This window comes from Enhydra lutris, unplaced genomic scaffold, assembly GCF_002288905.1.
Source record: "Enhydra lutris kenyoni isolate GAN:26980312 unplaced genomic scaffold, ASM228890v2 scaffoldscaffold39, whole genome shotgun sequence".
NCBI classification, from domain to species: Eukaryota; Metazoa; Chordata; class Mammalia; order Carnivora; family Mustelidae; genus Enhydra; species Enhydra lutris.
This window is the reverse complement of record NW_019154123.1, coordinates 24,019,793-24,035,981: the sequence shown is the minus strand read 5'-3', so window position 1 is coordinate 24,035,981 and position 16,189 is coordinate 24,019,793. Positions and strand designations below refer to the sequence as shown.

The 16,189-nt window shown below is 38.4% G+C and overlaps 1 protein-coding gene across 3 annotated transcripts in view; it reads right to left on the bottom strand.

The window, feature by feature from the left end:
* Window positions 1–3,640: 3,640 nt before the first annotated feature.
* The window catches only part of LOC111155017 (CD86 molecule), a 67,111-nt gene continuing 54,562 nt past the window's right edge, over window positions 3,641–16,189 (bottom strand). For 2 of the 3 annotated variants that reach the window (XM_022515016.1, XM_022515015.1), the window contains exons 6-7: window positions 9,204–9,249; window positions 5,880–6,826 (exon numbers count right to left, since the gene is read on the bottom strand). In XM_022515016.1, coding sequence (XP_022370724.1) covers window positions 6,733–6,826; window positions 9,204–9,249 — 140 coding nt within the window. In that variant the 3' untranslated portion in view covers window positions 5,880–6,732. Of the gene's footprint in view, window positions 3,909–5,879; window positions 6,827–9,203; window positions 9,250–16,189 lie in introns of those variants that run through there. The other variant, XM_022515017.1, reaches the window with a different exon arrangement.

Genomic DNA, 16,189 nt, shown 5'->3' with positions numbered 1-16,189 from the left:
GGATGATTGGGAGAAGTTGGCATGTAGAGCATGAAACTACCCGGACCGGGTGGTTTAAGACTAAAGGTGTGTGTAACATTTGGCGGCTTGAATTCGTCCTGGGAAACTTGCAGTTCCTCCGTGTATTGGCCAATGACCAGAATCATGGAGCTTGGTAAGGAAGGAACATTTTAGGATAGGAATGAATTATTGCTGGAAAGGGTATTCTGTGATCCAAGGATATGTGTCATCGTTAGGTATACGGCCCAGCAGAGGCAGTGGTATTTGAGCCAGGCTTTAATGATGAACAAGAGTCCAATAAACAAAGGAAGATGGGGAGAAATATTCCAGAGATACAGAATAGCATAAATGGAAACAGCCTGGATAATACAGGGTGTATTTCAGAAATTATTAGTAGCTAAATCCGGCAGTATCATGGTTTTCCAATATGATGAGAAGAAGGGGAAAATAAAATTGGTAAAGAGTTGAGTTAGTTTCAAGACACATTGTTGGTGACTTGGATATTAGACTGAAAGCACTCAATGGTAGAGTCCTAGAATAGTGGAGTTCCAGGTACAATGGTAGATTAAATACACACATCTAATTCCATTACTTCTGAAATTCCACTAAAATTAAAGAAAAATTATTTTTTAAATTTAAGTGGAAAAATTTAACAGTACAAGAAGAGGAAAGGAGACGACAGTTTGGAATCTGAAAAATAGATGGATGAGTGATAACTAACTTAATAAGGCCGGACAGCCAAGTCTTATCTCTCAGTACAGAAACCCAAAAAACAATCCAGTTTACACTCCAGAATCATCAAAAGCCTCAGGAACTGGCAGGATTGAGAACAAATTGAGGGTGAAGTTTGGGTGGAAAGATAAGGGCCAAAATAAGGAAGACTGGGTAAAATTTGTTTGATAGTAAGTTAGAGCTGAGCTCTCCTTTCTCACTCCACACCACTGGGTAACTGCCCTCTCCCACCCTGGCAGAAGACTAGAGTCTCATTCTCTGGAAAGGGTAAAGCAGAAAGTGTTTCAACTGGGAAATATCTCACACATTTGAGGATGAAGTTGCCATACTGAAAGCATATAGATTAAGTACATTTATTCATACTGAATAAAGCCTGCAGAAACCCCACCACTATCACATGTGCACACACACACACACACACACACACACACACACACATCTCTTTTCTTTCACTCAGCTCCCTAAGTGCTGACAGCCAAACTACTACCTTCCAGGCAAAATATTGGAAAACTACCAGCTGAAGAGGAAAGATTTAAATATGGTTTCCCAGCCAAGGCTCACCTAGGTCCCTTTACTCTAATGCTAAAGTTAACAAGTTCATCCACAAACTTAGATCCTCCAAACAAATTTTTAATTCCTTACTCTTAATCACGAACAGACACTCAAGCATCGTCAGGCATCTGAGGAATCCTCCAACATGGATGATAGAGACCAAAGCAAACAAACCGCAAGAAACAACCTGGAGGACACAGAGATAAGGTAGGAGAAATAGACTTAAACAACCTATCATTAACATCTTCAGAGAGTCAAAAGATGATATGCAACAATTAAGAACAGACTCTTTGCAGAAACATTCAGAGAACAAAAAAGAGCTCTTGAAAATTAAAATATGATAGCAGAATACAACAGCGGTGTGGAAGATAAGCTTGAGGAAATCTTTAAGAAATAGAACGAACGACAGAAAGATGAAAAGAGGAGAGAAAGATAAGAAAACTGGAGGATCAGTCTAGGAGATCTGATATTGGAACCCATGTCTTAGAATGAGAGACCAGTGAAATACAGGAGAAAAATTAATCAGCAAAATAATTCAGGAAAAATCCCCTAGAGTGAAGGACATACGTTTTCAGATACAAAGGCCACCTCAGTGTAAATCACAGTAGATGAATAGGCATATCATTACAAAATTTAAGAACACTGAACATAGAGAGAAGATCTTAAAAGCTCCCACATAAGAAGATAAGGAGTCAGAATTTCTATAGCTTTCTCAAGAACAACTCTAGAAACTAGAAACAGTGGAAATAATTTCCAATCAAAAATTCCATATTAAGACAAATGATTAATTAAGTGGGAAAGTAGGATAAAGACATTTTCAGATACACAAAATTTCATTAAATTAATTTCCCATATGTTCTTCTTCACAAAGTTACCGGCATATTGTACCAGCAAAGTGAGGGAGTAAATAAAGAAAGACAAAAAAAATGATACACAGGAAATGGGAAATCCAGTTCAGGGTGACTGTTGTTGACCAGAACTAGGATATAATTTGTTCAAATTGGAGAGGCTTAAAAATTTGTGTCTAAAGGGATGGCCAGGTGGCTTAGCTGGTTAAGCATCTGACTCTCAGTTTCTGCTCGGGTCATGATCTCAGGGTTGTGAAATTGAGCCCCGTGTTGGGCTCCTGTGCTGGGTTTGGAGCCAGCTTGAGATTTGCTCTTTCCCTCTGCCCCTTCCCCCGGGCCCTCCCCCCACTGCTTGCACATGTTCTCTCTTTAAAAAAATGTGTCTAAGAATAGTGCAAGACTCCACATCTGTAAGTATTTTTTCTTATGGAATGAACAGGCAGACATGGTGAAAGCCAACGAATTTTATTTTTATTATAAGATGCACAATAATGCTGGTATATGGGTGAGACTAAAAACTGATACAATAATGTTTTTAATATGAAGGATTATCTTGAAGGCTGGTTTCTCTCTTGTCTTAGCAGAAGTCTTATGTTTAGGCTGTTTAGTTAGGTGTAGAATAAAACCAAATCTACCTGAATGAGGGAGAAAATGTGTACACGTACATGCACACATACGTTTATCTATGTATATGTATATATGTTCACTATTTTTATGTATGTATATGTACACACACACACACACACACACACACACACACACACATAGGCAGAGTGTGTCTATGGAAAGATACATAAGAACCTGGAGATCATAGTTGCCTCTGTGTGGCTAGGGAAAAGGAATGTGAGGCGACCTTTTTTCTTCACATTTACCTGCTTGTTCCTTTTGATGATTTGGACAGAAGGCAGGATAAGAGAGACAGTACACTGGGATCAGTTGGGTAGCAATAGCCATGCTCTTATACTCTTATAATGAGGAAATAAGGACCCAAATGACAAAAGAAACTGTAGTTGCTGAAGTCAGAGGAATATTTGCTTGGTCTTGTGATAACCAAATGTGGCAGGGAGGTGGGGTGGCAGTGGGTCCTGAGGGAGTGGTTGGAGGGGAGTAGTCAGAGATGACTCTTTGCTTTCTAGCCCAGGTTAACAAATGTAAGAACAGTGAGTGGATGAAACTGACTTCAGAATGTCAGAGGGAGGAGGGTGGATTGCAAAAGAGTAAGTGGTAGGGGTGGAGGGGGATGAGTTGGAGGCAGCAGTTGTAGTTCTCTTTCCCCCTGAGCACAAACTCGTTTATTTATTTATTTATTTTGGTTTGCCAGTTCTTCTTTAATGATGAATATAAAAACTTTTCACATCTAAACTTTCAGCATGGCAAGTAGTTTCTTCTTAAATTTATTGTCTTAAAGTCCATTTAGTTTCTCAACCCTTTGGGGAGAGTGGGAGATATATGATTAAAATTTCCCCATCTACACAAATTTTACTGTGTTCTTTTTTTAATTTAAATTCAACTAATTAACATATAATGTATTATTAGTTTCAGAGGTAGAGGTCAGTGATTCATCAGTCTTATATAATACCCAGTGCTCATTACATCATGTGCCAAAAACTCATTTCTGTTGACCATATCATGTGCCTTATCACCCACAGCTTCTGGAAAACTCAGTGATGCATTCTCTGGAGGCACCACCTCAGAGGGCTGGTGGTGGGGACTGCAGTGCAGGATGTGGTGTAGGCACTTAATCTGCAACCAGCCAAAGTGTTGTCTCTTCTATGGCTGGGAAACAAAGGGGTAGAAAGAGTGAAGCTTTTGCAAACCTTTCCCCAGCTCTGTCACTTACTAAGTTAGTGACCTTAGGTTAATCACTTTGACCTGTCCATGTCTAGGTTTCCTCATCAGCGAAATGATCATACTATCCCCATACCTGCATTACAGGGTCATTGTGAGGAATAAATGGGATAATGAGTTTAATAGTTTAGAAGAGTCCCTGATACAAGGTGAGTACTAGGAATGTTAACTTTGATAACCTTTCTTGGCTTTTCTTTCCCCAGATTTAGAACATAGAAAATCTAGAGAATTTAACATACAAAGGAGGGATGTTTTTGCCAGAAGCACATTATGTTTCATTCAGTCTTTGAACAAATAGCTTTGAAGTACTCTTAGGTGCCCAAGTATTCATTGGTAAAGAAATTAGATACCTTGGTGCCCTCACAGAGCCTGGAGTTTTCTTTTTTCCAGAATTTTCCTGGGTCTTCTCACATGCCATATATATGCGCTACATGTAGCAATATATGTTAAGTGCATGCTATACGCTAAGTGCATATATATATATATATATATACATGTATTTACTTTTAGTTCAGGTATAATAGGCATATAACATTGTATGAATTTTAAGTGTACAACATAATAATTTGATATATGTGTATATTGTGAAATGATTGACACAGTAAGTTTAGATAACATCCATCACCACACATAGGTACAAACTTTTTTTTCTTATGATGAGAACTTTTAAGATTTACTTTTTTGGCAACTTTAGAAATATACAGTATAGTTATATGCATTCATTTTATAATCAAGGTATTTTAAAGAATATTTTACATTAAGCTTTTGTTTAATGCACATATGAGAACATAATTTAAAATTATAGAATTTAAAAAATTACAATCTGAAAAGCAAGTATCGCTTTCTTAACTCCAAATTTCCCAGTTATCTCCAGAAAGAACCTCCTTTGTTTGATTTTTTATGTCTCATAACTAAGATAAACATTTAGAATTATATAAGCCCCTCTTTCTTATGTAATAGGTAAGGGAAAAGGGAAGAGGAGAGGGTTTGGGATGAGCCAGAGGCCTCTTGCCAGGGTGACCGGAGAATGAGGCTTCCATGGAGAAGTTAAGAGGGAGGAAGTACATTAGGAGGACAGAGGAGGTAATGTCAGACTATAAGGGTTGAGTAGTTCTGTTGAAGTAAAAGCAGAAAATGGAGACTTTTAAATCAATTTAAGAAAAATTTATTTAGAGCTCACTGTATAAAACATGTTAGGAACCAACAAGATGCTTAGAGCCTAATGAAAGCAGAGGCAAGGCACAACACACAAATGGTGATATTAAAAGGCAAGCATGGCTAGCACAGCTGTCTACAATCTTCTAGGTTCCTTTATGTAGAATAAGAAGAAATATTTCTGTGGGTTGGGCCTCCCAAAGTTCTTTCTGGGTTTGGACTGAGACTGCTCCATCTGTTAGTGATGCTTCCCTAGAGCCAGGCTTACCCAATTCATTTCTACTGGGCTAGCATAGTCCTCTTGTCCACCCAGTTTTCCCATCGTTGAGAATGACATAGACAGTCCTCAGACACAAATTTGCGAGCCCTACTCTGGGCCAGTTGAGCCCTTCCTAGGACACCTGCCAACTATGTTGGCCTCTGGATGATTTGCATTTTGGTCCTCCTAATTCCACTCTAGCTCCTTCTCTCTCAGCCATGAGTTGGAAGAGTCCTAAACCTCCTTCCATTTATCCCATATCAAGATGATAGCTCCTCCTCCCTGGCTCCGCCTCTAGCCAAATGGAACATCACAATAATGGAATATTATCCAAACTTCTCACCAAACACCAGGGATGGTGCTGTCTGTCTTAAGTCCTTTTGGACAGTCTGTTCACTTGTTGCTTTCTGGAGCTAGACAGGACACTCATGTGCATCTCTGTTGGTTAAGAGCTTTCCTTTCCTTTTTTTTTTTTTTTTTTTTCCTTTCTCTCTTTTGAGTATTGTGATCTATCAATTGGCTCTTGAACACTTGCCCTGGGCCATCATCTCAGTCATTTCTTTCAAGAGGAGAAGTAGGGTTCACAGTGCATGGTGTTTTCCTGCTTTAGCTCTCTGCTAAGACTTACCAGTAGCTTGCTGGGCAGCTGGATCCTCCTCAGATTAGCAGCAGCCCAGATAGAAGTGGCTCCAGGATTCAGAGTGGGTTCTATCCCCATCGTTCCTAATTTTCCAAATTTTGAATTGGTCTGCTCAGTGTTATCATCCTACTAAAACACCGTTTTCCTACTGATCCTCACAGAGCACTGGGTAGATTTTTCTCAAGGCACAGTAATTAAAGTACACATGATTAAGGTACACATCTCTTTATGTTTCAAAATATTACTAGCAACACTGTAAAGCCATAACATACATAACTCCCACCCAGACTGAAGAGGTAGTCACTCTATACAAGATGGAATGAGGTGCTGTTTTAGAACTAAGCACAGATAAAAGCCATTATTCTAGTAATTGAGAGTTCTACATAAAACACAATTTATAAAATTAAGAAAAGAAGGCTGAATCTGAAACAAGAGGTGTTAGTCTTAAACATTTGTCCTGAGCCAGGAGCCAGTCAGGTGAGGTTGGGCCACAAGTGTGCTCTGAAATGAAAAGAAGCAGTTAAAATCTGCTCCTGGCATAGGGAGCAGAACTGGCATTATAGGGAGGCTCTCTCCCTTAGAGAAAGTCCTGGATCCCCAGCTATTTTTAATGGTAATAATAATAGTAATGGACAAGAAAAAAGGCAAGCCAAAATTTGAAACTGAACGCATATAAACAACGGATGGTCAGACTTTAATTAAAAATGTGTAGTACTTTGGTCGCCTGAGGTTGTCTTCGAAATGTTAACACACTGGGCCTCATCAGATCTTTCAGGTACATGGTATTGTACTCTGGAAAAACAATAACAGAAAAGGAATTGGGTGAGATTTCATAATAGAGCCACTTCCTTTTTCTAGATTTCAGTGAGAGGGCAGAATACAGGAGCCATTGAAATAGCAACCAGGAGAAACAAACTGTTGAAGAGAGAGGTAGAGATGTGCTGTTCTTGCTTCTTTCAATTAACTACCCTTTATTGTCATCTGGATCTGCCCCTGCCGTATATTGATTACTTGCTGCCTTCTCCCTGCAGGCTTTTCTGGACTATATCTGAACTGAGTCTAGGAGGATAGGCAAGATCTCAGCACCTGCGCTCACCATCCAGGATTCCTAGACTCAGCAGCGTGCGTATTCAGGTAGGCGCTGGGCACTCTGGGGCTGTTGACCCTGGGGTTGTGACTGTATCTTTGTGACCAAGCTCTTGACTTCGGTTTGCCTGACCCTATGGCTGTGTGTCCAGAGCCCTGATATTCTTGAGAGCCCTGCTCCTCAGGGAGGATGGAGGTACAGGTAATCTGATTTCATCATGTTGTGAAAGGACTGATTGCCAGGAATTTTTATGTATTCTTTCATGCATACATTCATTCTTTCAGCAAATATTTATTACAATAGCCAAGGTATGGAAACAGCCTAAGTGTCCATTGATAGATGAATGGATAAAAAATTGTGGCATATACATATAATGGAATATGATTCAGCCATAAAAATGAATGAGATTTCACAATTTGTGACATCATGGATGGACTTTGAGAACATTATGATAAGGGAAATACCTCAGACAGAGAGAGACAAACACCGTGTGATCTCTCTTATATGTGGAATCTAAAAATAAATAATAAAAACCCACTTCATAGACACACAGAGGAGATTGGTGGTTGCCAGAAGTGGGGGGTGAGGGGTGGGAGAATGGGTGAACTTTTTTTGTTTTTAGTCTGAATAAATTGAATTTAAAAACAACTAAAACTTGGGGTGCCTGGGTGGCTCAGTGGGTTAAGCCTCTGCCTTCAGCTCAGGTCATGATCTCAGTCAGGGTCCTGGGATCGAGCCCCACCTCGGGCTCTCTGCTCAGCAGGGAGCCTGCTTCCCCTTCTCTCTCTTGTCTGCCTCTCTGCCTACTTATGATCTCTCTCTGTGTGTGTTAAATAAATAAATTAAATATTTAAAAAAACAAACAACTAAAACTTGAACTCTTAAAGAAAAGCACCTCATCACATTATGTCTTCTAGGGCCCCTAGTAGTGGACAAAAGAGAACATAAAGAAAAGGATATACATATTTCCCCTGTGCCATATTTAGGATTGCTTTTTTGGATTTGATTAGGTAAAGAATCTACAAAGTAAGTAAATAAATGAAAAATAAATAAAAATCAAACAACTTATACTATTGCTTAGCTGAAAGCAAATGTAAGAGAAGCTAAACCTTGATGAATAGCACTTATGTTTCCATGAAACTCTTTTCAATGTGTTATATATTTATCAAACCACTACAGTGCAAATTTTCTGAATAAGTCCTGTTAACTGTAAACCAGGAGGTGCCATGAAATTACACCTACAGAAAATTGTTAGTATTATAAAAAGACTACTTTCTATGGATTAAAAAATATCTGCTGCTACAACTTCACAGTAGAAGAAAATTTATTAAGCTCCTACTATATGCCAGGTACTGTGCTAGGTGCTGGCAGCACAACAATAAGCTTAACTGATATGATCTCTACTCTCTATAAAGTTTGGCATAGTTCATAGAGTTTAATGGATAAACTGTATGGATAAACTTTTGTGTAACTGTAATTATGCAAAAATGTAAGTATTACCTCGTGTTATGGAGAAAAAGCAGAGGAATCCATATGACACAATAACAGGCTAACATATTCTAGTTTAAAAAAGAGGGTTTTTTTTGTTTGTTTGGTTTTTTTTAGATGTGCAGTTTGAACCGAGATCTGAAGAATGAGGTAAAGAAGTGGCCAAAGAATATTCTAAGCAGAGGACGCAGCGGATGCAAAGACACTGAAGCTAAAGGGAACACGTTGTCACTCCTCACTTATTTACTTGTTCATTCCACACAGGTAGGATTCCCATGAGTCCAGGCACCAGGATAGGTACTGGGGTTACCATGGTGAATAATATACAGCTCATGTACACAACACAGACCCATTTGGTATTAAATTTTTAATTTTCCTTGACTCAGCTTGCCATGCCACTTGAGCCTTGTGTATTGGACATCCTGCCATCCATTTATAGCTAGAACATTTCCTTCCAGATCCTAGCTTTCCTTTCCTTCTCCATTAGTTCATGGTTGCTGAGGTGTCAGCATGCCTCAGACTTAACGGATGGTCAAGTTAAAGATCCTCTGGAGATGGTACCTATTTCAGCAGTGTTGTAAGGTCAGGACTCACCTTTCCTTGGTCTGTTCGCTCTCTTTTCTCCCCACTTTGTTGGTTCCTGAAAGAGACCAAAACAACTTCAGAAAATGTACTGCCTATAGATAGTAAAAGAGGGGAAGTTTGAAGAGAATTCAAAATCCTAGGACTCCGAGAAAAATCATTGTGTCCTTATATGTGAAACAGATGCTATCTGATGCAACTGAGGTTTTTTGCATCCAAAAACCAAATACCTTCCTTTATTCACTGTGGAAATGGATTTTTCACTTACAGCTCTATTCTTTACTAAAATAAAAATACTGCTGGGAGGGGTAACACACTTAGTTTTAGCTATCATTTAGTGATTGGAAAAGTTTTCAGTCCTTTTCTGAAAGTAAGGTCTAGAAGGAGGAAGAAAAGTAAATCTTGGAAATGTTGATGCCTAAATGGGTGAGTCAGCTGGCACTACCAATATAACACGGGGTGGCATGGATGGGCCCAAGTGGGAAATCTCTAACTGCCTAGACCCCCCAAAGCCCGAGTTGCTATTGGTATGGGCTTACTACTGAAGCAACTTGGTTGACTGTTGTGAAAAAGTCAACAGTCTTTTTTGGTTTGGTTGACTGTTTCTTTTGGTTGACTGTTGTGATGATGGTTTTGTCCAACTCAGAGCCTTGCAGCAAGGGTTGTTAACCTGGGTGTCCATGCAGGACTTTAGGGAGGGAAACAACACCCTTGATGGTTTTGAACACTTACTACCATTGGCAGTTTTCAGGTGTGTGCACATGTGTGTGCTTAAAAATAATCAGCTTTACTGAGGTATAATTAATACACAATAATTTCCTGTATAGATTTTGGTGAGTTTAGCAAATGTATACCCTCATGTAACTACCACCATCACCAAGATATAAAACATTTCTATAAGCCCCAAAAGTTCTCTCCTGCCCCTTTTCAGTCAGTATCTTTCCCCATCCCATCGCCTGATAACTACTGATCTGGTTAATGTCACAATAGTTTTGCATTTTTTAGAATTTTATAATTCTAAATGATCACATATGTGTGGTCATGTGGTCTTTTTGTGCCCAGCGTCTTTCTCCTAGTATGCTGCTTTTTTTTTTCACCATAGAGATACTTTAATGAAGTGTTTTAGAAAATTCTAAATATTATCTGATTTATACAAGTTTAAAACCTATTGGTAACACAAAACAAGAAACAACTATATTAAAAATTTAGACAAAAAGCTCAGAAAATGCACCATTTCCCGTTATATTCTTCAGGGAAATGCAGTTATTAACTTTATGTTTGGTATTTGATATCACAATGTAATTCTTGACTTAATGTTTGCCAAAAAAATCACTTTGATTGGTTGTCCTCTTCTAAGCTAAGTAACTCCAAAGGGCTAGAATCCAAGATTGATAAAGAGCTTAACAAACTCAACACCCAAAAGACAAATAATCCAGTCAAGAAATGGGCAGAAGATATGAACAGACATTTCTCCAAAGAAGACATACAAATGACCAACAGACACATGAAAAAGTGCTCAATATCACTCATCATCAGGGAAATACAAATCAAAACCGCAATGAGATAGCACCTCCCACAGGTCAGAATGGCTAAAATTAACAATACAGGAAACAACAGATGTTGACGAGGATGTAGAGAAAGGGGAACCCTCTTAACACTGTTGGTGGGAATGCAAGCTAGTACAGCCACTCTTGAAGACAGTATGGAGGTGGCATACTGCTTTTGAAATTCATTATCTTGTTGCATGTTACTAGTAGTCTTTCTAGAGCTCGGCAGAATTTCCTTATATGAATATACTACCGTTTATATATTTATCCTTTCACCAACGGATGAAAATTTAGAATGCCAAGCTTTCAATATTATGAAGAAAGCTGCTATGAACATTGGTGTGTGTCTTTGTGAGGACATATGTTTTTATTTCTCACGAGCAAATATCTGAGATTGCTGGGTTGTATAGCAGTGCATGAGAGTTTCAATTGTGTCACATCCTCTCCAGCACTTGATATTTACCAGTCCTTTTAATTTTAGTCATGTTAGTGGGAGTGTAGTGGTCTCTCATTATAGTTTTAACTTGTATTTCCCTAATGACTAATGATGTTGTGACTGTGTGACTGTGCTTATTGGCCATTTGTATATTTTACTCTATGAAGTATGTGTTCGAATCTTTTGCTCCCAGCCTTTTGTTAAATGGATTGTCTTCTTTATTGGGTAGTAATATATAATTACATCTTATGGATATAAGTCCTATTGAGATATATATTTTGCAAACATTTTCTCCTAGTCTGTGGCTGGCTTGACTTTTAATTTTCTTAACAAAGTCAAAGGGCAAACGTTTTCAATTTAGATGAAGTTCAGTTTATCAATTTTTACTTTTTATGCTATGCTTTATGTTTACTGTGTCCTAAGATCTGCCCAACCTAAGATCACAAAGATTTTCTCCAAAATTTTTTTAAGTCTTTTAATTTTAGCTCTTAATTTTAGGTCTGACATCCACTTCAAGTTGTTTTTTGTGAGTTGAGATTCATATTTTACCATGTGCATATCTAGTTGTCCCAAAACCATTGTTGAAAAGACTAGCCTTTTCTCCATGGAATTACCTTGGCTCCTTTGTCCATATCAGCTCACCATGTGATTTTCCTTTTGATTATCCATCTAGTTCCCTTGGTTGGTATGTCTGTGCTTTCACCAATATCACACTGTCTTGGTTATGTAGCTATTTAATAAATCTTTTCTTTTTAAGTTTTTATTTACTTTTAAAATTTCTTTTCAGTGTTCCAAAATTCATTGTTTGTGCACCACACCCAGGGCTCCATGCAATCTGAGGGTTTTGGGGAGCAGGGGGGTGGGAGGTTGGTTGAGCCTGGTGGTGGGTATTTAATAAATCTTGAAGTTAGTGGTATAAGTTGTCTGTGTCTGTTCTTGTTTTTCAGAATTGTTTGGCAATTGTATGTCTTTTGCATTTCTATATAACTTTTAGAATTAGCTTTTTAATTTACACTGAAGAGCCTGCCAGGGTTCTGATTGGTATCTCATTGAATCCATAGATCAGGTTGGGCTGAATTGATATCATTTTCTAAAGAGATTTTATTTATTTATTTGACAGAAAGAGAAAGAGAGCAGAAGCAGGGGGAAGGGGCGGAGTGAGAGGGAGAAGCAACTCTGGCAGAGCAGGGAGCCTGAGAGCCAGACTCAGGGCTTGGGGCTTGATCCCAGGACCCTGAGATAATGACTTCAGCCGAAGGCAGATGTTTAACCGACTCAGACACCCAGGTGTCCCTGGGCTGAACTGATATCTTAATATCTACTCCTCTGGGGGCCCTAGGTGGCTCAGTGGGTTAAAGCCTCTGCCTTTGCCTCAGGTCATGATCCCAGGGTCCTGGGATTGAGCTCCACATCGGGCTCTCTGCTTGGTGAGGAGCCTGCTTCCCCCTCTCTCTCTTGCCTGCCTCTCTGCCTACTTGTGATCTCTGTCTGTCAAATAAATAAATAAAATCTTTAAAGAAAAATTCTACTCCTCTAATCCATGAACATGGCATACTTCTCCATATATTTAGGCCTACTTTAATTTCTGTCAACAGTAATGTCTTTTAATTTTTAGTGTATACGTATTTAACTTGTTTTTAAAAACTTACTCCCAAAGTTTTAATATTATTTGATTCTACTATAAATGGTATTTAAACTTTTTTTCAGTGTCCATTTTTGGTGAGTATATAGAAATATAACTGATTTTGTTTTTGTATTTTTTTAATTCGCAACTATTTTTTTAGGAAGGAGGCTGAATATATTTTTGACTTTCCTAGCCATTTACTTCATATATGCAAATTGTTTTTGCAAATGCATTGCTTTTACGTCTTGGGACCTGTATGTTTTTATTGTGTTTTGATCCCATTCTTTCAAGGAAAGAATGGCAATTTTTTTCATGAAATATAACTGATTTTGATTTTGTGTATTGACCACAATTGTACCTGGAGACTTAGCTACATGCAGTTTGTTCTTTTTTTTAAAAGATTGATTGATTGATTGATTGATTTGACACACAGAGAGAGAGAGCATAAGCAGCGAGAATGGCAGGCAAAGGGAGAGGGAGAAGCAGACTCCTTACTGAGCAGGGAGCCTGATGTGGGACTTCATCCCGGGTCATGACCTGAGCTGAAGGCTAATTCTTCTTTTTTTTTTTTTTTAATTTTTTATTTTTTCAGCGTAACAGTATTCATTATTTTTGCACCACACCCAGTGCTCCATGCTAGTGAAGGCTAATTCTTAATGGACTGAGATACCCAGGCACCCACACAGTTAGTTCTAATAGTTTTTTTTTGATGCCTTAGGCTTTACTACAAACATGGTCATGTTATCTGTGGGCAGATATGCCCACTATGCATGCCTTTTAGTTTTTTTCCTAGACTGCTTCACTGCCTAGAACCTCCAGTACAATGTTGAAGAAATGTAGTGAGAGTGGTATCCTTGCCTCGTTCTTGATCTTATGGGGAAAGCAGTCACTCTTTTATCATTAACTATGGTGCTAATTGAAGGATTTTGGTATATTTCCTTTGTCAGTTGAGGAAATTCCTCTATAGTCCAACTTTTATGAGAGTTTTTCTTTCTTTTTTAAAATTATGAATGGGTATTAATTTTGTCAAATGCTTTTTTTGTATCCACTGATGTGATTACATGTTTTTGCTTTTTGGTTTGCCAATATGGTGAATTTTATGGTTTGACTTTCGTATATTGAACCTAGCTTATATTCCTGGAATAAACCCCACTTGATCATGATATGTCATACTTTCAATAGATTGCTAGCTTGTAGTTGGTAATTTTGTTAGGATTTTGCCATCTATTTTCACAAGATATACGTATAGCAAACTTTTCTTGTAATGTCTTTTTCCAGTTTTGGTATCAGGGCTCCCCTCTACTTTTAGAGCAGTCTGGAAACTGACTCCAGGCAGTAAGTTTGGGGCAATCATAGGCTCATCTCATCTTTATCCTTCTTTCAAGGACTACAGTTTTCTACAACTTATTGTCCAATGTCTGAAAACAGTTGTTTCATATTTTGCCTGATTTCTAGTTGTTTACAATAGGGGGGACATTCCTGTAGCTGGTAATCGTTCGTGAGAGGAAGAAGATTTTGTCTTCTATGTCATTTGAAAAGAGCCTTAACCGTTGCAAAACTCAGTCTTTTCCTTTACATCTTCTCATAACATGCATGAATTGAGATGCCCTTTAGAGCCACAGTTAAGTATGATCTTTGTATCCTATAGCAGCTCTTCAGATATTTGAAGGGAACACTTCTCTCCTCCCAAGACTTCTTTTCTGGTTATGGATTCTCAGTTACTTCAACTATTTCTTATTTAACTGAGCTTCTAGACACTTTATAAATCTGGTTAGGTTCTATTTTTTTCAAACTTTCTCTTAAAAAAGGCTTACTTCACTGAAAAAATAAAATTAAATTAAAAATACTTACTTATAACTGAATATAGTATTTCAGATGTTTGTAGACCAATATATAATATTTAAATTGTCTTTTCATACCTATGACAAAATCATCACCATTTCAAAAAAGAGTTTCTATTTTAAAATGAAGGCAGACAATAAAAAGGTAGATTCTAAACTTGTGGATTTGATTACAAATTTAACATTTTGAAGGCCAGATGTGATGATATAATCGACTTCCAGTTTTTAAGTCCTGTTAAAGTCTCTGTCTAAATAGTGGTTAAAATTACATATTTCAGAAAAAAACACTTGCCCTTTAAGAAACCATTCCTGAAAGAGCTGAGACTCTTCCAGGTTTGGTGGAGGGCAGCAAACTCTAAAAACTGTTGGTTGCTAGGGCTCTATTACATACAGATTTCAGTCACACAAGACCCAAATGAGGAAGTAAAATCTCAGGAGGAGCTATTTTAGTATCTTTCCCTGATGGGTAAGCTGATAGGGTAACTTCTGATTGGGAAAAGACTGTAATTCAAGGTTATAATTTCTCATGCCTAATTTGCCCTATTTGACAAATCAAAAAAGAGAAGAGAGATTAGAAACCAGCTAGAATAACTGTGGCATTTCCCTTTTATTCATTTAACAGCCTGACCAGAGTAAATGTGGATGTTTAGGGCATTGAAAAACTGTAATTACTGAACAAACACTGAAAAGGACTTTTGATGCCAAGTTAGTTTGAGGGCTCTCTCCTCTGAGAACCAGATTAATATTGGGCTGGGGGGAAGCTCCATTTTTGGAGAAATTCCTACTGGTTATCAGTAAGCTTGTGTGTCTGTGGATGGATCATGACTGCTTCCATGTCTGTTTTAAAGCAGAATTTAGTTCCTTGTGGTTGTATGATTGAGATCCACATTTCCTGGCTGGCTCTCAGCTGAGGGCCAGTCGCAGATTCTAGAGACCACCCACATTCTTTGTCCCATGGCCCCTTCCTCCATCTTTGAAGCCAGCAGTGGTTGGTTAAGTCTGCCTCAAGATTTGGATCTCTCCTCCTTCCATGTCTTCTCTCTAACCCAGCCTGGGGAAGGTTCTCTGACTCCTGTGATTAGATGGGACCCACCTGGGTAATCCAGGATAATCTCATCATCTTAAAATCAGTTCCTTAAGCACATATGCAAAGTCCCTCTCACCATGTGAGATAACATATACTAGGCTCTGTGAACAGGAGGTGGGTATCTTGGTGAGCACATTATGCAGTACCTCATAGAGAAAATGCCAGAGGTATCCACAAAGCAAGTGCTGACGTTGCTGAATTACAGAACCCATATTTACAAACCTATCTACATGGCAGGCTTACTTGGTACATCTTCTTCCTCCAGGGATATCCAGATTCTTCTCTTTGACCAAACTCACTAGCCTAAGAGACTCTCTGACCAAACTTTCCTAGCAATATTCTTTATCACATTCTTGGGAGGAGGAGGTCTTATGCTATAGTGTCTTGCTAGAGTCTGCCTTTTACCACTCCTAACTCAGTTTGACCATTTCCTATGCATACACACAGCTTCTTGGGCCCCTTT